This window comes from Manduca sexta, chromosome 17 (assembly GCF_014839805.1).
Source record: "Manduca sexta isolate Smith_Timp_Sample1 chromosome 17, JHU_Msex_v1.0, whole genome shotgun sequence".
Classification (NCBI taxonomy): domain Eukaryota; kingdom Metazoa; phylum Arthropoda; class Insecta; order Lepidoptera; family Sphingidae; genus Manduca; species Manduca sexta.
In genome coordinates, this window is record NC_051131.1 from 3,342,586 (window position 1) to 3,368,317 (window position 25,732).

General features: G+C 33.0%; 5 protein-coding genes across 9 annotated transcripts; 3 read left to right on the forward strand and 2 right to left on the reverse strand.

The window, feature by feature from the left end:
- Nucleotides 1-8,524: 8,524 nt before the first annotated feature.
- LOC115442341 (probable peptide chain release factor C12orf65, mitochondrial) lies at nt 8,525-10,950 on the reverse strand. The gene is made up of 3 exons (XM_037439539.1): nt 10,561-10,950; nt 9,572-9,810; nt 8,525-8,824 (listed from the first exon to the last, which is right to left on the reverse strand). The coding sequence occupies exons 2-3, from the start codon at nt 9,768-9,770 to the stop codon at nt 8,604-8,606; spliced, it is 420 nt and encodes a 139-aa protein (XP_037295436.1). The 5' UTR covers nt 9,771-9,810; nt 10,561-10,950; the 3' UTR covers nt 8,525-8,603.
- A 769-nt stretch (nt 10,951-11,719) lies between these two features.
- Nucleotides 11,720-13,578, forward strand: LOC115442338. Its single transcript, XM_030167347.2, has one exon. It carries the CDS (start codon nt 11,818-11,820, stop codon nt 12,616-12,618), a length of 801 nt encoding a protein of 266 aa, XP_030023207.2. The 5' UTR covers nt 11,720-11,817; the 3' UTR covers nt 12,619-13,578.
- LOC115442340 (ribonuclease P/MRP protein subunit POP5) lies at nt 13,565-14,462 on the reverse strand. Its single transcript, XM_030167348.2, has 2 exons — nt 14,099-14,462; nt 13,565-14,020 (listed from the first exon to the last, which is right to left on the reverse strand). The coding sequence occupies exons 1-2, from the start codon at nt 14,116-14,118 to the stop codon at nt 13,570-13,572; spliced, it is 471 nt and encodes a 156-aa protein (XP_030023208.2). The 5' UTR covers nt 14,119-14,462; the 3' UTR covers nt 13,565-13,569.
- A 2,207-nt stretch (nt 14,463-16,669) lies between these two features.
- Nucleotides 16,670-19,306, forward strand: LOC115442337 (FGGY carbohydrate kinase domain-containing protein). Of its 4 annotated transcripts, none has more exons than XM_037439538.1 (5): nt 16,670-16,725; nt 17,076-17,278; nt 17,504-18,369; nt 18,555-18,777; nt 18,861-19,306. In XM_037439538.1, the coding sequence occupies exons 1-5, from the start codon at nt 16,689-16,691 to the stop codon at nt 19,215-19,217; spliced, it is 1,686 nt and encodes a 561-aa protein (XP_037295435.1). In that variant the 5' UTR covers nt 16,670-16,688; the 3' UTR covers nt 19,218-19,306. The 4 variants fall into 4 exon arrangements, with proteins under 4 accessions (XP_037295435.1, XP_030023206.1, XP_030023204.1 ...); XM_030167346.2 differs by having other exon boundaries at nt 16,682-16,767; XM_030167344.2 differs by having other exon boundaries at nt 16,713-16,978.
- Nucleotides 19,307-19,783: 477 nt separating this feature from the next.
- Nucleotides 19,784-25,700, forward strand: LOC119189542 (E3 ubiquitin-protein ligase Bre1-like). 2 transcript variants are annotated; one of them, XM_037439536.1, is made up of 11 exons: nt 19,784-20,023; nt 20,198-20,356; nt 21,930-22,116; nt 22,296-22,481; nt 22,761-22,981; nt 23,121-23,384; nt 23,663-23,836; nt 24,225-24,482; nt 24,750-24,857; nt 25,059-25,168; nt 25,331-25,700. In XM_037439536.1, exons 2-11 carry the CDS (start codon nt 20,204-20,206, stop codon nt 25,527-25,529), a joined length of 1,860 nt encoding a protein of 619 aa, XP_037295433.1. In that variant the 5' UTR covers nt 19,784-20,023; nt 20,198-20,203; the 3' UTR covers nt 25,530-25,700. The 2 variants fall into 2 exon arrangements, with proteins under 2 accessions (XP_037295433.1, XP_037295434.1); XM_037439537.1 differs by having other exon boundaries at nt 25,303-25,436.
- Nucleotides 25,701-25,732: the final 32 nt, after the last annotated feature.

The following is a 25,732-nucleotide window of genomic DNA, read 5'->3' on the forward strand; positions in this document are numbered from 1 at the left end:
TCTGTAATAAATACTAGTGGTGATAACATAGTTGGGTGTGGAACGGACTACCGACACCAATATCCGCAGGTTGAAATCCTAAGGGCACACACCTTTAACTTTTCTAAAATGATGTGTATTCTTTGTGAATTATGGCTTGCTTTAATGGTGAAGGAAAAAATCGAGAGGAAACCTCATACCTGAGAAGTTTTCTGTAGGAATTTTGATGGTGTGTGAAGTCTACTAATTCGCACTAGGCGTGGTGGACTAAGGCATAATTTATCTCAGTCGTAGAGGAGGCCTGTGCCTAGCAGTGGGACAGTATATAATACAGGCCTGATATTATTAGTATCAAAATAAATAATCATTTTAACAGAACTTAATATGACTGAATATATCATTGTAAATAACATATGCATACAAATTATATAGGTAACTTATGAAGCAAGAAACAGCGTATTCAATTTTCGGACTTAGATCTAATATACAAAGTCAACGAAAAATTTTAATTTCATAGGTCCTAAATTCATGAACGCACGATCCACGGTCAAGATAAGACGATATTTCGAATTGATTGATTTAAATAATTGTTAATATTAGCAATTAACATTTGGCATGAATAGTGAACATAAATAAGCAATGAAACATTATAAACATATAAAGATGGATATCAGAATTCGCACACCAGTCGAGAAGGGCTATACAATTTCTGGGTTTTGAGCCTCTCAAGTTCTCAGGTTACGGGACGCTGTTTACTGAATATTTCCAACTTACACAATATAGTTGAATTAAATGACTCGAGTCCCTTAGCAACAATAACTTTTAGCGACGTCCTAATGGTGTCTGTTACAAGAAGATAAAATAACATTGTTTGTCAAAGAAAATTACTATCAAAAGTCTCAAAGAACATTGTTAATTAATCCTTAATCTGTTTTGGCAAAAACGGTAAATTGACTTCGACGTCAAAACAATTCTGTCTAATGTCCAAAGCATTTTCTTTCTACAACTTAGGTTAGTAACGTCCGCTCTGCTGAATTGACAAGAACGAGTGTAATCATTGCCGCGTTTTTTTACGTTTTTATAGCCAAAATGAGACTGTCATCAAATGCGTAAGGAATCACGAGGGCATTTAATGGAGCAGAAAAAGTGCTTCAAACGCTCTTAGATAAGGGTTGCGTAAATTCCACGCTTGTACCATCCGTGAATATTCATACATTTTTGCAGTCAATCACCTAAAGAGGGGCGCATTATTCCACTAAATTAACTTTTTCACACGTAATATCACTATCACTTTAAGTAAAATTATGTACACATTAATATTTACGTATATTTTGTAATGTAATGTACATATAATAGCCGTATGCAGAGAAAAATAAACCATTTTACAAAAAAAAATTAAATACATTTTCCGCAAGCTCGCGAATTATGCACTATTTGGACTGTAAACTTTAACAAGATCAAGACTGCAGCGGTCATTAACTAAAGAGTAAACCGGCGTACAAAATGGTTCACCGATGGTTTGCAAGAGCTTATAACTCGACTGAGTTGGAACGAATAATAGCCAACATTACAACTTTCCTTCTTTGTTCAAGTTTAAACGTTATTGACGCGGCTGTCGAGTTTTTCATAACTCCAACAATATTTCATCTATTGTAAGGGAAAATTCATAAAATCCCATTGTTATGATAAATTGTTAACAAAAAATATGTATTATGTACCCGAATGAGTACCGCTTGATTGTAAAGCGTCTTCTTCGAAAATTGGAAAGTATGACTTAAAAGGATAATGAAAAAAATGAAACATACGTTGACAAATACTATAGGATCACATCAAAGAGCATTACAATACTGACCAGATACAAAATTCACAGACATTGTGAAGAGACAGCGCGTTCTTCTTAGTATTCTCTATCAAGTTTAGTTATCATAGGAGTGAGGTGCCTTTCGAGAAATTATTTAGAATAATATGTGCCTACCTTAGTACCTAGTAAAACCTTGATTTCATCTCCAGCTACTCAAAGTCCACATTTATTTAATCAGCTTCCTCTTGCAGTACCTCCGTTTTTCGTTTTTATAGAGCCATACGATATAGAGACCTTTAAAAGACTTTTATAATTATATTTACATATTTTAAAACGTGTACATTACAAAATTGCAGCAATGAAACAGTTCGTTAAAACTTTCTCACACGTGTCGATTTGTTTAGACAAAGTTAAATGAGAAAAGTCCACTGTGGTTTATTTATTTTCCTCATGTTTCTGTCCCATTCCATTACGTTCGGCGCGAAATTAATGAATAAAATTTTAATCGCTGGACATTCACAAGGGATTCCCTTAACATAATACATGTGCGATTACGCAATATATATTAAGACAGGAAAGTAATAAATGCAATGTAATCTATGATTAATGTATTGTAATCAAAATGAAAAGCTATAACTTACATAAAAATACACGTTTATGGCCGGTTTTTCTATTTCAAATGTCATTAAGTAAGTATTATTTTACAAGTTATAGTATGAGCTGTTTACTTAGAACACTGCAGTCCTCTTGATTTGACCATGCATAATTTAAATCGTCATCTATGTCATGTTTCAAATGAATGAATACCTATATAGTCATGTAAGTGAGTATGAAAGGGAAAAAGCCCGATTATTAGGTACCCAATCTTAGTTTGAATTAATTATACTGGTCCAGTTTTTTTAATAGTCGCCGTAGCCGAATTCGACTAGGAAGATTTAAATTATTTTAACATGTTTAAATTATTTTAACTTTCCACAAACATCACAACTATAATTATACTAAGGTAATTAATAATTATACATCTAAGTAGAAGTATAACTTAAAATAATAAAAATCCCGTCGACTGAGGACTATGCCAATCTCCAATACTTAGGCATTATACGAAAGTAACGATATATTTATCTTACAACAAAAAGTATCTGTTAAAATTATCTAAAAAGGGTAACAACTCACGCGTAAGATACACAAGAAAGTAAATTTATTTTGTAACATTGAACCTATAAAAATATATCCTTAGCTAAAGCAATAACAAACACTAAATGAGTTCATAAATAACTCCCTGATGGACTGAAATCTCCGGCGAAGATAAACTAAAAACCTAAGAAAACAAAGACAATATTTAATACTGTTTTTTTCTGCAGAGGAGCAATAAATCACGACTAAGAATTATAGAAAAGATAGTTAATTAGCAAAGTTAATACTTAAATCGTTTTCCATGCCAACGACACCGGTAAGTTACTCACTATGTTGTAGTTATTTACGGCATATAATTATGAAACTGTTGAATAGTGAAAACACTTTTGTCGTTGCATCTTAATACCGCAAAAATTAACTTATGTATTATGTAACGAATGACGAACAAATTACTAACTTGTTACACACGACTATCAATGTCCAGTAATCGAACATGTTGAAATTATATTAAATAATACATTTTTCTATTGAATACGTTTAGCCGCTCACAATATACAGCTTCTAGAACCTTAATAGTATTAATACACATTTATAAACCTGAAAAAATTAAGTTTAAGTAAAAACGATAAAATGGTAAACGTGTCCATTATTTTGTCGATAAAAAATAAAATTACATTACTGGTCCGTAAACGATCAACAATTTAGTTCTGGGACCTTTTTCACTTGAGTGGGTAATGGGTTTCGAAATTTACATAAAAGGTTACATACAGGTTCTAAAAAATGATTAACGGTTTGTGCCAAATCTTTCTATTTGAATGTTGTTCAATATACACAAAATAATAGGCTTTCGGAACGTAATAATATTTGCTGTGATAACAATTTTTTACGCGCCAACAGACATTGCGGGACATCGACTACTTCGTTCAACCTAGATTATGTTGACTTAGCCTCACCTCACTCCATGCCAATGTATACTTTAGCTTTGAGATAAAACACGTGAACGCGAGCACTATCGATAAGCTGCATTCTGCAATATAAAATAACAATAGATAATGTTTATAACGATGCCGTATAATATCTAGTCTCAAATAGAATACTCCATCGTTTCTAAGAATTCAGAACATGATATGCAGTCCTGGATTTATAAATAGGCTGTACAGGCCGCGGCCTATAGGCGGCAGCCTCTTAGGGGCGGCAGAGTTCCGAGTACGATCACTCGATTTAATTAATCATTCGTTTATTTAACTTTAGTGCCTTCCATAATACAAACATATGGAAAATTATTAAGTATTTTAGAAACCTACATACATACATATGTACATAAACCTACCAACATGGGGCGGCGGAAATAAAGTGGCCTACACTCATAAAAAATATATATCCGGCACTGATTATATGGAATACTTGCTATAGAATTTTGTACAGGCATAAATGCGATAAAATGGTAACTGCTGGTAAAGATAATATTATGCTTTACATCCTAGGTTACATAGAACGAAATACATTAGGTCATTGGATAAGACTGTGAAGATCGCATTGAAGACTCTCACCCACAAAAGACCCTGTCTCATATGCGTCAAATAATTTCACCTTTGTTTAGTAACCAAGTAAACAGCATTATATTACATTGCGGAGTGCATAGAGACTCGTGAATATCCGCAATACATTTTGTATAACAACACCGGAAATGAGCTGCCAATGGAATATTCTCTAACTTGGCTCCTCTAACAGAATGCATAACATTTTATTGAAAACTGCATGGAAGCACATTCAATATTATAAATATTGGTATTGGCAAAATAATACTATTTTTACTTTGAAGTGGTTGGATTTACATGAATTATGATGCTCAATTCAAAGGTCACTTTTCTTGACCTGAATTAAATTTGTAAATTTGCTACAAAACTAACTGAACAAGTTCAAAACTTCGAAACACTTCGATACAAAGTTTAATTGAACCATGTTTTTTGTGTAATAAAGTAAATCCATTTTATTTTACTTTTATAAAAATTGGTGAAAACACAAGATTGTATAGGCGATTTGAATTTTTTAATTTGTTTAACTACATACGTAGCTGACTAAAAAGTTTCAACTATAGAAGTTACCTAGTTAGTTGACGTAATTTGTACTATTTTATCTGAACTTTTATTTTATCACAAACCTGAACAATTAGTCCTTGTTCCCGAAGCCGTGTATGTAATAATATATTACTGTAGACATTATCATTTATCATACATAGATGTAATTAATAATGTTGTATGGAATCAAATTAACCTATAACGCTTTCTACATCCATTAACCTACACTACAGCAATTGTGGGCCAAAACCTCTTAATCAATAATCAAAAGAACAAAGGCGTTTACCCTTACGATATTTATAATCTTAATTGACATGGCGAACCCGAAGAATATTCCTCTTCACTATTATATCAAAACACATAACTTGGAAGATTATTGGAGAATAAAGATTTAATACCTATCGTTTATTACTATGATCAGGTCAGCATCACCTTTACGTCCCATCTCTCACCCTAGTATCTTGATATGAAAGATGGATAGTGCCTATCATTTATTTCAATATCTGCCTCATAAAAGGCCGTAAGGCTGATCATAAAAGTCATAACAGTTTTGTTCTAGGCAGGTGGAGCCTTTATTGTTTACTTTGCGGACATAAGCCAGTTACTGAAGTGCTAGGATTACACTTATGTACTATAATTTTATGTGCGCATAAAAAAACAAACTTAGAAAAGTTGTTGAAACGAAATTTTCCGAGTAAAATGGGTCATAGAGCGGCGCGGAGGTGATTAGTTATAATGATGAAATTAAAATTGTTGATAATTTGAAACTTTGTTGCGTGATTAATAACATTTACAATTCTTATGGGACTTTTAGAATTGTAAATGCCAATGGGAATGAAATTTACATATGACAATATACATATGTATTACCTTAATTTCGCGGAAAGTTGATTACGTCCAATAGAAAAGTAAGAGTTGTATAAACTGTAATTAAGAGGGGTACGGGGACGCATCACGGCTGGCCGTGACGTCACTGACCATGACCCACTCATCCGCCACTTCCCCTTTATCCGATGCGTTCAATATCTTCGTTCTCACGCCGAATTAGTAAATGAAAAACTATCCCGAGAAAAAATATTGATAAAACGTATCTATTCGTAAACTACCCTTGAAATTGACATTTTATTTTGCAGACTATAATTATAAGTACGCAGTACGGAATTTTGAATATTAAGATAAAATCAGCCGACTTGGAAACCTTCATTTATTAGGGCATTATATTAGAGACATATAAAGTTCTAAAAAAATTCAAACAATATTAAACGCAACGAAAAGGTATACCTATGTACAGATCTAAATCAAAGAAGTACATACCTGTATACAAAAAAAACGTAAGTAACCAAAATGTATCTCTATAAAATGTACGGCGCTATTGCCGAATTTAGGTAAAAAAAATAATTTAACTAAATTTGCATTTGTTATTATGATAATTTTGGGAAATAATTGAAATCGGTGATCAATGTTTAGATATCATTTTTTAACATATAATCTCAGAATAGTTTCTACAGTTTTGTTACTCTGCCAGCTTCCTGGAATATTGTACACCGCACAACTTCGACACAGAATACTTACCTATTTGCTTAAGACAGATCTATGAATTCGCCGAACAATTCATGTCGGTTTTGTGTCTAGCCTCCGGTATGAGACGAAATATTTTTAGCCGTCGGAGCGCCTTTAATAGAAATATTTATTTGGTATTTATTAAAGAATATTGCACGTTATATTTTTGAGTTTTTTTACCGCGTTACTTTTCTGAGATAAAGTTGTACTGACTCCAGGAAAAAATACCGTAATATGTATTAAGTACTTATATTTTTATCCAGGGCATAGCATGGAATTGACGTTATTTCATGAATATCCGTTTAGCAGCTTCTGCGTTTCCTTCTAACAAATATCTAAGCATAATAAAACTTACGCATCTAGTTACCTATAGCTAATATTGTAGTTAATAAGTACTTAATTGTATCTAAGATTGGATTTAGTCAAGACTCTATCCTTATAAAAGACCAATCAAAGACAAGACGAAATTTAATATGTGACCTAGACTGCAGCTATTATGTTTTTTATCAAGTAACACTTTTTCTGCGGCGCCAAACAAAGATCCACCTTGCAGCCATTACGCACGGGTCGTGTTATCCCGCTCTGGCGTTCGGCTCCACGACTCGAGTGCGGCATTACACACCACATGCATTTTCGGGGACCCTACCCTCGACTCAGTGAGGCGCAACGCCAAACAACTGTTGCGTTTTAAATAAATCCGGTGTAGGTACATACTTTTTAGGTCAATATTAAATCTCCTTTAAATATTCAAATTTATAAACCTTACTATTCTATTTCTTAATTATTAAAAAATCATTTTTCAGTAATATTTTTATAATAGTACATATTTGAGATATTTAGTTTAAAGACTAACCGAGGTACTGGCAGACATTACCTACTCGTTATGTCCTATAATAATACCTACTCAATATCTACACTGTCTACAACGTACACTACGACAAACCAAGACACTTCTGTTTGTCTGCTGCTGCTTAAGCGACAGAAATAGACGACGCAATTTTAACTACGTATCCAAGTTTTCGTATACTTACTTCTAGAAATTTAGAGATATACCGCCTCATAAAGAAAAGACACCCTAGTTTTACGACACTTGTACCCTAAATATATGTTAACAATTTGTGAATAATCAAAGACCATAAAAATACTGACAAATTGCCACAAGTTTTTGTTCTTTTCAAGCTCTTGCTCCTCAAAGATATATCTTAGCTATAAAAAGAAAGTTATCTTGTATTTATTAAGTACCAAAAATCTTGTTGATCCATTACGTTATTGAATCTTACTAAAATGATATACAACTGTTTTGCTCTACTTACGTGTTACTTATATACTCGTATACTAAAAATATTAATATGTTTTTAAAATAAATGTATGCCTACTTACCCTATTCTTAAAAGAAATACTTGTACGGGCAAAAAAGTTTACATAAAGCATGTCTTGAGAATATTGTCTTGACTGTTTTGAGGTTTCCATAGATCGTTCATCGTAGGTATCAAGGTTATAGTACCATAAATCATAATATATATTGATGGCTATAGGGCTTCACGTAGGCCGTGCCATCTGGCTCTCAGTTCGAAATTTAAAAGCTTGTAACTTTTTTAATTGTTTCAAATGTGTTTTCACAGGAAACCGATGTTTTGTGATTTATTTGATTTAAAATGGCACAAATTATAACAAATAAATATAAAAAGTTGTAGACTTCGTCATTTGCTAATTTTTAATACCTTAATTTTTTTGCTTATCTGTGTATTGTTATATTTTAGACAGACATGCACGTATACCTAAACAGCAACCACATCCAATCAGAGACAAAAATATTTCGATTAATATATGTTCGACTTTTAAATGTGGTACCAATTTTTATAGGTATCTACATACTTGTGCTTATTTGTCGCAGTTTTGAATGACATTGACCAACAATTGAAGATAGTGATTTCCTTTAACATTATTAAACTTCATATGAAAACAAAATAAATCATTTTGAACCTTATGCTAATTTTATTTCAATACTATTGCTGCAAAATGCTTTGTTTTAGTATATACATGCTATAATACTACACTAGTCCTTCCCGTTTTCGCCATTCTTCCTTCAATTGAGCCCTTTTCTTCTTCTTGTATTCCGCTCTTTTGTATTTCTTCTCTTCAATTTGTTTTTTCTGAGCCGTAACACTTGCTTCGCCATTCATTATTTCATCTAACTTTGAAATTAATAACTCCCGAGCCTTCTTCCTGTTCTCATCTTGACATCTGCTTGTGTGACATTTTATTACTGTGCCTGGAAAGCCACAAACTATAATATTATTAATTTTGTTTTGCATCATTACGTTTAAAACACAGTTTATAGATAAATACATTAATATATGCAGAGCCACAAACAAGTGTCTTCCTAAAAAGTGTGTAGTAAAATGTGTTCCTAAAACCATGTTTGTAAATCACTTCCTTTTTCAATACCCACCCTATTTCTTAAATTTATGCTATGCATACACTCTGAATGTGTATTATCTGCTGCTATTACTGAACACAGAAAAAAAATATAATATCAAAAAATTATTTGCAAAAAAGGGTAATTGATGGTCAAGTTACATTGTCACATAACTCTGGTTTTGTAGCATCCATTAATCAATTTATACAAATTAATAGTATTTACTATGTGTTATAGGCATTATTTTTTGGTAATTCAAAATTATTGTTGTTTACTATACTTTAAGTACCTTAACTGGTAACTAACCAAGCCGATGAATAATAATAATAAAGCTTTTACTTACAACCATGAATAACTTGCAATAATAAAAAAATTAAAGCATATATTATTTGAAATATAACTATTTATCAGATTTTATCATGTTTTTTTGATATTGTAATTTACTTCCATTTTGAAGACTGCACTTTACAGCTTTTGTGCTCATAGGGATACTCCGATAAAAACTGTGATGAAATCCAAAAAAAATGTTTTATTTCAATGCCTAACATTTGCGCAAACACAAAAAAATCATTAGCCTATATTATGCTATAAAACAATCACCTGTTGGTATATGTGTAAGAACTACACAGTTGGAATTTTTGTTTACAGCTGAGCCTCCCGGTCCACTTCCTCTGATGAACTGCTCTGACAAATCACATTCATTTATCATGGGCACTTTAGAATAATCTATGGTATGTTTCAGTGCTGCAAGAATTCGTGGCCGGAAGGTTTTGAAGCTAGATATTATATTTATGATCATTCTAAACAACAGAACCTCTTTGGAGTAATGCTTCACCTTTCTGAAATTTAAAAGAGAATTAATTAGATGTGGTTTATTTAAATTTAAGCAAATAATTTAGGTTATTAAGAAATCTATACAAGTGTTTGGAGATATTATTAACTTTCACCTGTGCGTCTGATTCCATGTACAAGATTTTCAACATGAATATTTTTCTGAGAATGAAAGTACTCTATGGCACTCAAGAGAAGAGAGAAGGAAGCTACATTTCCTATTCGTGAAAAAGAGTCCTGAGATTAGTGTGTTCAAACAAACAAACAATTTCTTCAGCTTTATATATTAGTATAAAGATTACTAATATTTTTAATACTAAGTTTGGCCATAGTAAATCTATTTCATTCTATATGGTGGATTAGCCAGAGTTAATACTCTATGTTTGTGGTAAGTTATATTTTTATATTAAAAAACTATACAGAACAATTATACTTTTTTCATTCAAGCATCCTATTAAGAAATAGGTAATGGTCTCTCATTTCTGTAAGTACCTATACAGAATATTAGCAGCCAGTGTAAAAAAATATCAGTCTCTTTAATTGTTAAATTTAAACAAGTTACAGAATTACAACAAATGCAATGTCTATTGGAGGTTAGGTGGTTAGATATTTTGTTTACATTATTAACACAAGTTTCTTCACATTTTGTCGCTTTGGGGTAATAGAATTCTATTTAACAACGTTTATATAATAAGATCATATACTGTCCCAAGGCGACAAGTGATTTTAAAATACTACAAACTTCACTACATATTTACCTGATATGCAAAATAAATATCTTCACTTTTTGTCAATGTTTTGTTGTTTTTAAACTCTGCAGATATTCTCCTTCTAAAGTAAACCGGGTCTGTCAATTTAAGAGACTTGGAATAATTCAATAGGGTCTTGTAAAGTTTTAAAATTTCATATCTCGAAACCTGCATGTTAAATCTTGACACCTTATAGCGGTGCCAGGAATCACTAGAAGAACTTTGTAATTCGTCTTCTATCCATTCATTCTATTTTTATTAGTGAAAAAAACTTTGAGGTTAGGTTACGAAAACTTTTAAAAGAATATCAGAGACCGGATAAACTAGACTGAATATCAAAGAGAATTATAATATATATGGAAACTGAATATGCAATGTTGACATTTTAGCAGTGTTGCCGACACTATTGTGCTAAACCTGCAAAAAAATCCTGATCAAAGTGCAAGCCCTGAGGGCCAAATATATTTAGATACTTATAGTTTGAAAAATAGTAAAAAAAAAATAGAACTGAAATGATAATTGAAATAAACTAATAACGTTTAATAGCCGATGGTTTTTATAATGGATTGCTTTACAACAGCTAATGGAAAAAAAGAAAAATCCATTACGACATTGTACTCATTTTGTCACATAGTACAGAGAATTTATGGACTTACCTATTTTTCTGTACGAACAATCCGCTTTACGTCATATACTTACATATTACATACCTACACAAATTTAAAACTATTTTGCCATGGTTTGTTTCAATAAGGTAATCTTGACATGCCTTAATATTTGTGCCATGCCTTGGAATCCTAGGTAAACCATTGTATCACATATTATGGCCCGTCCATTATGTATAAATTAGGAAGTCCCGAACCATAGTGTTAAAATTAAAACAAAATAGAAATTCCCACCAGATATACAGATTTAGGCGGTACTTATTCCTTTTAACGCATGATACAGATCCATGTATTTATACAGATTTTAATTCGTGAACCAACTGCCATCATTGTAAGCAAAAACAGTGGTTTGGAGACGGAAATAAAAAGTAAGTGTAATTTTAAAAATCTAAGATTTTTCCATGTTACTTATACTGAGAATAAGAATAATCTCAGCAACCTGGCAACACGGTCGTACACTAATATAGGGAATTCCCTAATCCCAAAGCCTAGCTTGATAGCAAGTCTAATATCGTGCAGAAGGCTCAAGTCATTTATGGTAATAACTCATCTAAATACTTTATTAATTTAAATTGTGAATTAAGTGTATTGCGTGTTAAAAATGTTGCATTTGGATGCTAGTAGTTCCTCAAATTCGAAAGCTATCAGTGATACGTGCAACATAGATTTAAATTCTATTATAAAAATAGAAACACAACTACAAGATAATCCTTACGATATGATTTCTTTAGTGTTCCTGTTGTACGACGTGCCGGATACAGCGCTGCAGAGATTGATAGTATATCAACGAGTGATGAGTGACGTCAGTGAAACAAATATTAATTTGTTGCAAGAATGGTACTGTCACGCCAGCAGTCGCCCTAACTGGCAACATGAATTATTAGAAGCATTAATGATATGCCAATTGAACTCCATTGTAAAGAGCCTTGGTTTCCATATACCCACTATGAGAGTATTTTACCTATCAAGTGATCCTTTTGGCAGCAAGTACATTAATCCGGTAAAGAAAATCCTTTATCATGCCTGTGAAAACATAGATTCTACAAATCTTAAGAAATTAAAAAAATCACTTCTTTCTTACGACATTAATGTAATGGAACATACAACTTGTGAAATAATATTTTTGGAACTCATGTCTAAAAAATTTATAACAATTAATATTTCTCAAGAAAATAAAACAGATGAGGGCATCATGTACAATGTAGAAAACATTGTAAACATTTTGGACAAATTAAACGGCCTAAAAAAAATAGTTAATAGTTTAAGATATCTCCAAAGTAAACCAAATCATGATACTATAAAATTAAAACAAGATAACACAAATTATGGGGTTGACGACTTCAACGATCTATTTGATTTGATCAATCAAATTATGCCAAATACACTGGAAAACGATGACTAATAAAATTTATTTTATTTGAAATAGATTTATGTCAGATTAAAAATCTATAACAAATTGGTGTATGTCTAATAATGAATCAAATAAATTTCACCTATCCAAAAAATCATTAAACGAGACCTATAATTATTTCCATATATTATAGAGGAAAACTTCTAATGTGGATGATATGGGTTTGAGAGAGTGTAGTTATTACAGTTTCAGATTCACAGTTGATCTGATTTAGACCATGATGAAATGATAGAAATCATCAATAAGAAGCTTCAATAAACATGTTAGTCTTATCCAATAATGAGTATTTGTATGATGTATAAACTTTCAGATGGGGAAAAGATCCATTGTAAGCTGTTGACTCAGTAAAAATGAAAGTGACACCAATATAAAACCTGGTGGATAATGAAATTAGCCACTTGAGGAGCAAATTAAATAGTATCCATTATACTATTAGACTATGCTGGGAGGTGAAAATACTACATGTGAAATCAATTATACTGAACATGAAGACTTCAGGTGCATCACATTTCAACATGAGTTTGCAAACTCTTCAGTTTGCTATGCTATTTTTTTTTTTCAGAATATTGATGCTACTTAAGAATGAACTAAATAAATATGATCACTTATATTTTACACAAGAAAAATGATACCAAACTGTTCACAAAGTACAGCATGTGTAGCTCTATGCAAGCATTTTAAGAAACATAATACAAGTAATGTGTGATATTTATAAGTAATTATATATATTAAAAATTACTATACATTAATATACAGAGAATAATGCATAATATTTCTACTATTTGTAATATTGATTATATGTAATACATAGTTAATTAATGATTCTAATATTAAGGTCTGTATGTCTTTAGCAATATTATATTTTAGAGGATGTTTATTATGTTATACATAGTTCTTTTTCTATATGAAATAAATATTATATTTAATTAAAAACAAATTACATTACGCGAACTTTTCTAAATTTATTGCAACATCTACATCTGTGAAATCCATCACAACCTGCTCCATATATTTCCTCTCCACATCAGACTTTAGTTTAGACCATTTGTTGATTAAATATGCCCTTTGATGCTCTTGAATAAATTTAAAACTGTGTTTCAATGTGGCACTGACATGTAGAGTGTTCAGCCGCACATCTAGAGTGCCAATTTTTGTGATGAATGGTAAAGTACTAGTTACAAACATATGCGGTCCATGTCTCACTCGTAATATGGCTATTCGGGTATATTCATTGCAATATCTTGTCAACAATCCAGCTCTTATTGCAGCCACTCCATAGTCACCATGTAACTGTTGAACTTTATTAAGTACTGTCTCGTAAAACATTTTTGATTTCAATTTTAATGGTACGTCATCGGCAACACCTGGTGACGAAATTTCAACTGTAACGTACCTTAAAAATGCAAAATGGGGTTAGATTACTTTATTATGAATAAAAAATATTATAATGTGCAAGTAAACATAACCTCACCTATTTTTAAACCGAACCATTGTTTGTAGGCGGTAAGCTGTGTATGAATATTATATTTTTATAAGTTAAAAACACTAATGAGAAATTAAACTCAAATCTCTATTAGACCCAATTCAATCCAATTTTACATTATTGTGGCACTAAACAGTTAATCGTAAATATTCTCGCTGTTCATAGTTTACGTGAACTTCACTAATATTGGCTTAAATACACATCTCATTGAGAAACGTTTTATTCGAAGCAGTACAATCAAAGAGAATTATAATAAGTACAATACTCAAATACTTCTCTAATAGGTAATTATCAGAGACCAATAAACTTAAAGTAATTATAATAAATACGAAATTCGAAAATTGCTTTTTTTTTATTTTGTAAAGAGAACAGGCTATAGTCGTTCGACCATACTGCCTAGTTTTACGTATGTAATATGAAAATTGCTTTGATAATTGGTATCCGTACAGTAAGTAATTCTATTATTCTATTCTCAAAACAATAACAAACAATACTATTGGTCATCCTATTGATATATTGTTCTGAGCAAAGATAATTATAATATCTATAGAAAGTTCTGAGATTGATATGATATGATTGGTTTCTTTTTTTCTTTAGACAAAAGCACATTATTGCCAACAATAACTTTTCAATCCGTTAATTTGCAAGAAATTCCATTCAAAAAACTGTCAGACATCAATATAATCCATCGAAATCGTTGCAATAGTTTTTAGGAGCTAAAAGCTTATCTGTTCCCACTCAACAAAAAAAATATGTTTATATTGCTGTTTCGACATTTTTTATTCAAATTGTTAAAAACTGATGACATTTTACAGTTTATTGAAATTAGTTTCATTGGGTAGTTTATACTTTTAACAGTTATTTATGTACCAACTATAAAAAAATGAAATGTTTTAATTTTTGAATTTAGAACTAAGACTTATACTTGCAAAAATGATTAAGGTGGTAGCTCAAGGTCCATTTTCATACATTTTGTTTCGGCTTTAATCTGGGTAACTAAACAAGTATTGGCAAGTAAAGAATTTAAATTCACGTCTAGTTAGTGATTAGTTCTCGCAGTTGAAGAAAATGTAAAAATAATTAATAATCATGGATATTTCGGCCTTTAAAATTTAATATGACGAAATTTTAAAGGCAGAAATATCCATGATTATTAATTATTTTTACATTTTTCTTCAACTGCGAGAACTAATCACTAACTAGACATGAATTTTACTACCAATATGTTTTACAGAAAGCCGAAACAAATATGGACCTTGAGCTACCACCTTAAGTGTAATACATAAAATTGACAAATGACAGTCGCGATTGGCGATTGCAGAGACAAATAAACCATAGAGTAAGTAATATACTACGTAAGAAGAGGCGGCACTTAGTACATTGAATTTGAGCTCACGCACACATACGTGAGCCCAGTAGAATTACATTTTGTACCAACATTACGCAGAAAAAATGATACGCAAGGCTGCCAACTTACTATAAATCTGCTCGTTTCTAGGAACGTTCCTTATTTAATCGATATTATCGATAATTTTGTATCGACAGCTTTATATCGATAAAAATTGCTGACCATAAATCTTACACTGGTATAAATTATGATTGAATTTAGAATATTAAAAATAAAACGTCCACAATTTTTAATAATTCCCTTTATTTAATTAGAAAATACACAATATTATCACGTGAATTTCTTATGTATAAATTGTATAATGTTTAGGTCTCCTACTTAAAAATTCATAACACTCCAGTTTTCCGTTATTTATTTCCAATTTTATATGGAAATTGAAAATTTTATACCTTACAGATATGATCTTTTTCCGTCTAATCAACAATTACTATGATACAATTATTGCAAGGGCAAATTCATAGATTTCACACGTGCCTTTTTGATTAGGTTACTAAGCATAGAATTGAAACTCCATAATCTAGAGTATTCTCTTCAACGACTACCTGAGGTTGTAAATTTGAATTAAATATACATCACTTTTATGTAATGTTTTAAATCATAATATAAATTTTCTGTTACCGGTGTAGATCAAGTGGATACTTAGCCATAAATATGTTTGACTTTGGGTACTTTTGTATGCCACAAACCTCACATTTTTATACACATTAATTCTTTTCCCCATTCTCGCACACAAAATCAATAAACTACACAAATGTAAACAGAATTAGAGTCAATATCTCGGAATAATAAGAATCACTATCTCGTAACACACACTACACAAATTCCTTCAAGAAGAAATATACACGAAACGGAAAAGCTGGCTCAACTCAACGTATTCGGCATAAAACATAACTTATTATTGAACATAATCGCAATAATACAATTTTTTGCAAATAAACTTCAACAATGACAAATCTACCGTCAATAATGGCGGCAAATTATCAACTATCATGGTAGCCAACATACTTTCAAAATTTATTGGATTATTATGTTGGTACAAGATGTTACGATGAGACATCCTTTTGTCAACCAAAACTAAACTCTGTGGAACGGCATTAAGATATATAATCATTCATCATTACACAAAATGTTCTAAGTGTCCACTCCCTGAAATAAACTGAAGGCGACTGGATGCGGCAATTCGCGATTCGCGAGCTGCGACTACGAAGTACGAGTGCCGCGAGCGCTATCAAGTATCAATGCCAATAAGGTTATCGTTTACCTAACACAGAACACTGGCTAAGGCCTAAGATGTATCTATGTTATAATGCGCTGTTGTTTGCTAAATTACATCAAGGTCATTTTATCTCGGTTGTCTCAGATAAACACAAGTGTTTTATTGACTGTATAAGACAAACCATATCTATATTCTTATAGTACTGAGCCAGTTTCATAACATTATCCTGCATATACATAGAAAGGTTGATCAAAACTTTATAATACAGTTGGTGTATTTAATAAGTATCTTTAAACCCTAATAAACATCATGTGACGATCACCTGTAAATTGATGTTCCAGGTGCAATATATTGTAAAATGAATGGAGATGTATATTTTGTTGGTGTTGATGTGGGCTCTGGAAGTGTCCGAGCAGCACTTGTGGACCGTAAAGGTCATGTAATTAGGACCTCCGTGCAGGAAATAAAAACATGGAAACCGAAAGTTGACTATTATGAACAATCATCGAACAACATCTGGACCTGTTGTTTGACTGTTATTAAGGTAAATTATTTATTATATTATTTTAATTTACACTTAATTACAAGGTGCACACTGCCAAATTATTTATATGTGGTAAAAGTAGCTATCCTCAGTATTTATGTTTAAAAAACATATTTAAAAGCTTGAATTATAATAACTGTTTTCATAAAGGAATTGGTTTAGGTCATAGCATTGTTCATTATGAAAAATAAATACATGATGTCTAATTATACCTTACTTTACCAGGATGTACTTACAAATGTTGATTCCAGTGGTGTTCGCGGCATTGGCTTTGATGCAACATGCTCTTTAGTGGCTTTAGATAAAAACGGGAATCCTACAGCGGTCAGTGAATCTGATAATAATGAACAGAATATTATAATGTGGATGGACCACAGAGCAGAGGCTGAGGCAAATATTATAAACAAAAAAAATCATGACCTACTCAAATATGTTGGTGGCAAAGTCAGCTTAGAAATGGAGATGCCCAAACTCCTGTGGCTCAAAAGAAATTTGCCAAATAAATGGTCAGAATTTGGGTACTTTTATGATCTTCCTGATTTTCTGACATGGAAAGCTACAGGGTCAATGAGTAGATCATTGTGTTCCTTAGTTTGTAAATGGAATTATGAATGTTCTACTGATGGAAAACAGGGTTGGAATTTAGAATTTTTAAATGAAATAGGTTTAGAAGATTTAGCTGAAAACAATTTCAGTAAAATTGGCAACACTGTATTGTCTCCTGGAGAGTACTGTGGAGGTCTTTTACCTGATGTTGCCAGTGTACTTGGATTACAACCAGGCACACCGGTTGCTGCTTCCATAATAGATGCTCATGCAGGAGGTCTTGGAATGATTGGATCTCATGGTGAAGGCATTGACAAAGAGATGTCAACACGTTTAGGGCTGATTTGTGGTACATCAACATGTCATATGGCTGTAAACAAGAAACCTGTTATGGTACAAGGAGTGTGGGGGCCCTATTTCAGTGCTATGGTCCCAGGAATGTGGTTAAATGAAGCTGGACAAAGTGCCTCAGGGATGTTGCTTGATCATATTCTGTCCAGTCATCCAGCCGGTATTGAACTCTTAAAAATAAAATCTACTGGAGAGTAAGTTTCATGATGAAAACATTTTGATTTTTAGACTCTGCTGGGGATGTATAATATCATCAGTGCCAGCCATCATAATTTATTTCAATGTCTGTGATGCGTAACAGACATGTAAAGCAATATAATCTTATCTAATGTGACTCTCAATTTGCAGTAAAATAAAAATCCTTTATTTTTTTTTTCAGTGTTAGACTATATCTGAGGGACCTGCTTACAACAATGGCTCAAAGAGAAGGATTGTCTGATGTCAATTTCTTAACAAAGGATATACATATGCTTCCAGACTTCCATGGAAACAGGTCACCATTGGCTGATCCCACACTGAGAGGCATGATTTCAGGATTGTGTATTGACCACAGTGCTGAGAACTTGGCATTGCTCTATCTAGCTACTTTGCAGGCTTTATCGGTAAATACATAGTATCTGTTTAGAATGCCTATGTATGTTGGTAACTTATTTGAAAATAAGTGTTACAATTTTTTTTATTACAGTATGGCACAAGACATATAATTGATGCACTTCTCTTGGCTGGCTATGAACCATTCAAAACTTTATTAATATGTGGAGGATTATCAAAAGATCCACTTTTTGTGCAGACCCAAGCTGACGTTGTGAACATGCCAATTCTAATGCCACGTGAAAAGGACTCAGTTCTAGTTGGTTCAGCAATATTAGGAGCCTGTGCATCCAAATATTTCAATACTGTACATGATGCTATTGTAAACATGGGTGGAATTGCTGATGTCATACATCCTATGGAAAATACAAAATCATTTCATAAGAAAAAGTACAGGGTGTTTCTTAAAATGTTCCAAGATCAAATGAAATACAGGACACTGATGCACTGAAGCTTTTTAAACTCTTTTAGAACAAACGTGTATTGTTATTTTTTACATAATATAATTTCAGTTGAATATATTTTTTTATAATTATGAAATCCTGTTTGATAAAGCTTTGCGTATACCCCAGCCGTCGTAAATCGCTAATAGCACTCTTGATTGAACTTATACCTAGTGCTAATATGAGCGTCTTATAGAAAAAAATGCATATTGTAATTGTTTATCAATGAATAGTTAAAAAAATCGGATATGGAAAAGTTATCACTAATATAGCAGAAATGCTACATAAATGGCAACACTATTTTCGCTATAGTGAAGTTATAATACGTACTGGCACTGGGCACATTCATTTTTGTGCTCGTTTGCCCCCTTATATAAAAAAAGAACGATTTTCACAATACGATATTTAAATCATTATAATATTCTAATTATTACTAAACATACTTACATCGTTTTGACACTTAGCTAGACAAGGCAAAATGCACTACAATAACTACAAAAACGAACATAATAATATATACGAGCTATGCAAAGGTGTGAAAGCGCTTTCTGATATATAATCTATATTTTTTAACTGTGCGTTAGCAAGTAGCAACTGGCAACACTAACAACATCGTAAACCGTACCTACAGTTTTTAGGGCGGAGCGAGCCAAGACAAGCTTTAATATTTATAAGTAATTCTAAAGGCTTGTTGTGCTACAATTTCGCTTAGAAATGGCATTCCTAAATAGTAATATGCAAAGGATATGCCGCATGATTGATCTTTTTATGTAAAGTTATAAAAGAGTTCTAAATTGTCAATATTGACAAGCAGGTATGTATATAAACCTGCCAATGTAAAATGTTGGTGGTTTATTGACCTGTAAACGTCATACGGTGGTTTTTCATTTGCCCGTATTAGACAAATCAATAGCATTGAAAGTTTTCGTAATATTGTAGAATATAATTTACACGTTCCTTAGGTTTTAGCTTGCATCTTTAATTTTAGATCAAAATGTCGAAGCGTGCCGCAGAAGAAAGCGGCAATGGCAGCAGCCAACCCCCAATCAAAAAGGTCCACTTCGAGCCTCATCTCATCGGGCCCGTGTCCACTTTAGAAGAAATGGACATAAAAGTATTACAATTTCAAAACAAGAAGTTGGCTCAGGTACGTGTTTATTAGTATATTTGTACTGAATTCTTTTGCAGCCATCGCATTTGCCGTTCATTGTATCACGTCATGATCAGCTGTTTATAGCTATTTATTGTTTTGTACCTATATAATTGATCAAAGCATACATATTTCCTAATTATTTTTAATTTAATTGGTCGTCTCCTCTAATATTTATCTTTATTTACTTGTTAGTGGATGTTGTGTTCATGTTGCAAACATGTATATTGTTAAACTCATTGTAGCACAAGTTACAGCAGTCAACTTGTATTGGCTATATAATGAGATCAACATTAATTAATTTGTTTATATTATTAAGAATATACTCTACAAACTTATAAAACATATTTTTCTCTAATTATAATTTGTGATGGACAAATGTGTCTATAGTTACAGTAAAACAAAAACATTGTAATCAGCTAAACATTTATTACTTTTCTATATAGAGTATTATTTGCCAATATTGGCATAATATAACCTCATACAGGCAATAATTGAAGGTGTATGTTGGAATGGTACTATCACATTGTGGTTCCCTCTGACTTCTATTGATTTAATTCTTATATTTTCATCAATAGACATCTTTAGATGATCTTAAAGATCTTGAGATCTGGTTTGGATGCTTAACCAACATAACTTGTTAGTTTATGGTCATGATTTGCAATATTTTAACAAAACATGTTAAGTTCCAATTCATTCTACTTTTGAGACTGCTTTTTTATACAAAAGTAACTTGTTTATTGTAAACCGTAAGGTAAAACAGTATTTAGTTTTTCTAATGATGATTCTTTTGTAATTGCATTGTTTTTAATAAGTAACACTTAAATATTACTGTAATTGGTTCTGAATTACTAATTCATGTATAATTAGGGTTTGTTTAGTTTCACTGCACCACTGTGTACTTCTCTACAGTGAAAATTACCTTATACTTTAATCTAAGACATACCTATCTAAAAGTCATCCATTTATTTGTTTCATATAATAAATTTCTTTGGAATATCTTTATAAGTATAGGTTGATGGTTAGGTTAGCTTCTTAGGCTGAATAAATGTTATTTTAAATTGAATGCAGTATTTAGTCTTTCACAAGTTTGTTTATTCTTTATGTTGTACTTGATTTCCACATGTTTGTTTTCTTTGAATGCAGGAGGTAAATCTATCTGATGGCTTTAACATAGTATGAGTAGACAGCGCTTTTTAAGGTTATATGTATGGTATTACAAGGGTCACAACAGCCTCTATATTATATATATCCTAATAAATCCAGCATTATTCATCTAAAATTTAAAGAGCTCTATATTTTGAACAGTAATAGGTATCAGCCTGACATTTTTGCATATTTAATATTAATTGGGAAATATCTAACCAAGAAATAAAGACATAAAGACATATGAGAAATAAAGACATATGAAACCCTGAGAAAACCCGTATGATTCTGATTCTTGCTGTATGAGTTTTGTTTTTAAATCTGAATCATATTTAATAATGGAGATACTTATTAACATGAAATTATAAATATACACTGAAAAAAAACCCCGACAGTTGTTATTATTTTGAAATATTGTTTCCAGAGAATAGAACAACGTCATAGATGTGAGGCAGAGTTGCGTGCACGCATCGAACAACTTGAAAAGAGACAAACACAGGATGATGCTGTGCTCTGTGTTGTGAATCGGTATTGGAACCTTTTGAATGAAGACATAAGGGTGTTACTGCAGCGGTTTGACGCAGAGACTGCGGACGAGTCGGAGAACAAGAGTAAATAAATTATTTTATAACATGTTTCATGAATTTATTACCTGCATTTTATTTATAGCTTATATTTAATTAGTATTATTTATTTTATTGCTATTTTTATGCTGAGAAATTACATTTATTATTATGAGTTATTTTTAACAGAATGGTAAAATAGGAGTTATTATATATTTATGTTTTAGATGAAAATGAAGCAACTACATCATTCCTCATGCAGTTGTCCACGTGGGACAAAGAAGAGTTGGATGCACAACTTGCAAACAGGGTACAAGTCAGCAAACGGGCTGTGGCGAAGGTGTTGCAAGCATTTGACAGATTACAACAAAGAAATGATAAAATATGGCGTGCTATAAAAGGAGAAGGGGAAGGTCAATATACAATTTTATACTGATTTAGTTTTAGTGTTGTTTTGGTGTCTGACTAACTAATATAATATTATTGCTCCAGTGGGCTGTGGTGTTAACTGTGTGCCATCCTCCAAATAGATTCTGGGGTATGCCAACACTGGGGCATTTATAGGCTAATACAAAAAGACTATCAATTATTATTATGGTTTCGGATGGCCCTAGCTAGACAAAGAGCTACTAAGTATTATACATGACTTTTTAAATCTGGTAATAGAGTTTTTACATGGCATGTTGTTTTAGAGGGTGCGCCGGCGCCATCACTGGATGAAGTAGTGCGGGCCACTAACGAGGAGGTGACGGCCGAAAACTGCCGGCTGCAAGCGTTGTGCACGACACTGCACGAGAGCCATCACGCCATGACCTTACGAGTGGCGCGTCTGCAGGATGCTGTCAACAGTCGTGACACTGAGAATGCAGAGCTCAAGAACCAGATTGACGACTTGCAGTATGAGCTGATGAAAGTAAGACATAATGCCATCTAACTTTAAACACTTGTTCATATAATTAAATACTTGTGGAGTTTTTTCAGTACTATGATGTAAATAGAAGGTTTGGCATTCTTAATTGTTGCACAAGGATGATAAGTTGTAATGTGTGCAGGTGCGGTCGCGGAATGATAAGCTAGAGAATCACCTGGCAGAGGCGATAGAGAAGCTGAAGAGCTACCACCAGTCGGGAGGCGCGGTGGGGTCGATGGGCGCGGTGCCAGCGCCTGCGCACGGCGCGGCCAACGCCAAGCTGGAGGATGTCGCTGCCGAGCTGGAAGAACAGCGCGAGCTCGCCAACAACCGTCTTGCCGAGCTCGACCGCTTGCACCGGCAACACCGCGACACGCTCAAGGAGGTCGAGAAGCTCAAGATGGACGTCAGTATACACTACACATATATTACAAATCCTCACGAATACTAGCACGAACTTACCATCGCCCATCGCCGACTGGTGGGTTGGTCAGCAGCAGCAGTATTTCTAGTATCTATAGTTGTTGGTCGTCATTAAACACATTATTCATTTAATATTGTATACAATATTTTGATTAAAAAAATGCCCAACGTGGCCCCATCAGAATCTCTTGTCATTTTAAAGTTCTCTATAACAAAATAATTGTTAAAGATAATTTATTTATGAATACATTTGAATTATAGATCCGCCAGCTGCCTGAATCAGTAATAGTGGAGACAACAGAGTACAAATGTCTGCAAAGTCAGTTCTCAGTGCTGTACAACGAGTCGATGCAGATGAAGACGGCGCTGGACGAGACGCGGCTGCAGCTGCAGAACGCGAAGAACCTGCACATGCGACAGATCGAGATGATGGAGGTGACAGGCTTTTTTTTAGCTCAAAGAAGGTGAACATTCAGCCAGCCACTAAATGATTTTGATGCATTCAGTATTCGATGCATAGTGGTTGACTTTGATGGGGCACTGGCACGCGGCAAAGTAACCACACTGCATGGGATGGTAAGTACAATGCAGTCTAAATATGACATTGACAGAATTTCATCTGTCGACAAAGCCAGAATTATGCCTGCTTGCTTTATTGAATATTCTTCTCCAGATGAGCCATTACAACTAGTTTGAATTATATGCTGTGCTTGTACGCCAGCAATCTTTGTAACTTTAGAGATAATTATAAAGTATTATCTCTGTTAAAAATTTGTAATATAGGGAGAAAAAGTAACAGGTAAATTGTTTTTTATTTTTTCAGAGTGAAGAACTGGCTAGGCAAAAAGCTCTCAGAGCGGAAATGATACAACTGGAAGATGTTTTAGGCCAACTCAGGAAGGAATACGAAATGTTACGCATCGAGTTTGAACAGAATCTCGCTGCGAACGAACAGACAGGCCCCATCAACAGGGAAATGAGACATCTGATCACGTCGCTGCAGAACCACAACCAGCAACTGAAAGGGGAAGTGCATAGATACAAGCGGAAATATAAAGATACTAGTCAGGAATTGAATAAGGTAAAGATGTGGCATCTAGCATTTTGAATCTGAATATTGAGATGTTTAGATGTTTGTTAGCCATTGAATAAATTTGGAAAGGATTGGGTATACATTTAATGCTAGTCAGGCACTATCGTAGTATTTACGTCATAGATTTGGTGATTAACTGTTAATCCATAATATTTCGGTGCTCACCATCCGGAATTAACACAATTTTTTACTTTAATGTTTGTACACAACAAATTTTTCGTATAATATTGTATGACAAGATCATTGTCTACACAGGTACGTAAGGAGTTGGAGGAAGTAAACGCTCGGACAGGCGGCGCTGCGACCAGCGACCAGACTGATGACAAACCTCTCACCGTGAAAAAAGAGGAACCCGATCCAGAGGTATGTCTGACATACATATAAATGCAAATAGTTGCAGAATTTTTATCTGACATAATAGAATATTTTAACTAAAACAATCACATAGATGGTACTTGTGATAAGTCAAAATAATTTATGAGAATAATTGTTACAATTATTGGTACTCTGTACAATTGATGTTGAAGACTTGCTCGACAGTTACAAAGTATTCTATATGTGTAGGGCGAGGAGGGTCTGTGCGGGGACGTGAAGCCAGCGCAGGCGAAGGAGCACGGCCGCGCCAAGATACAGGAGCAGGACCAGATCATCAAGGACCTCAAGCAGCAGCTCAAGTTAGTGCGACACTATTTAGCACTAAGCTTGACTTCTTCACAAAATTCTTCTTTACGTATATTTATTGGAAATATATTTTATCTGTCGTTGGAACTGGGTTAAACATTATTGATATTTTTTAATTCATGGGCAGATATTTGGATTTTATTTTACATCAATAGAAAGGCGGTGAACGAACAGAAAGAGCTGAAGCTACTCTTGGACATGTACAAGGGGGTGAGCAAGGAACAGCGCGACAAGGTGCAGCTGATGGCCGCTGAACGGAAGGCGAGGCAGGAACTCGAGGACCATCGGCAGAAGGCTAAGATGGCGCAGGTCAGCGTTAGTATGATTCTATATTTTAAGCATGTCAACCGCTAACGTAGTCTGTATCGTTCATTTACTAACAGTAATGTTCTGGGTAATAAGCATTTTCATACAAACTTTGCAATAATTCATTGATTCTTAATTAGCTGCCATTTGCCATTATTCCCATATGTGAACCAGAAAATATATAATAACTCACCATTATTATTCCATTGCAAAGTAGGTTGTTATTAAAATAATAAATTTATTTAATGGTG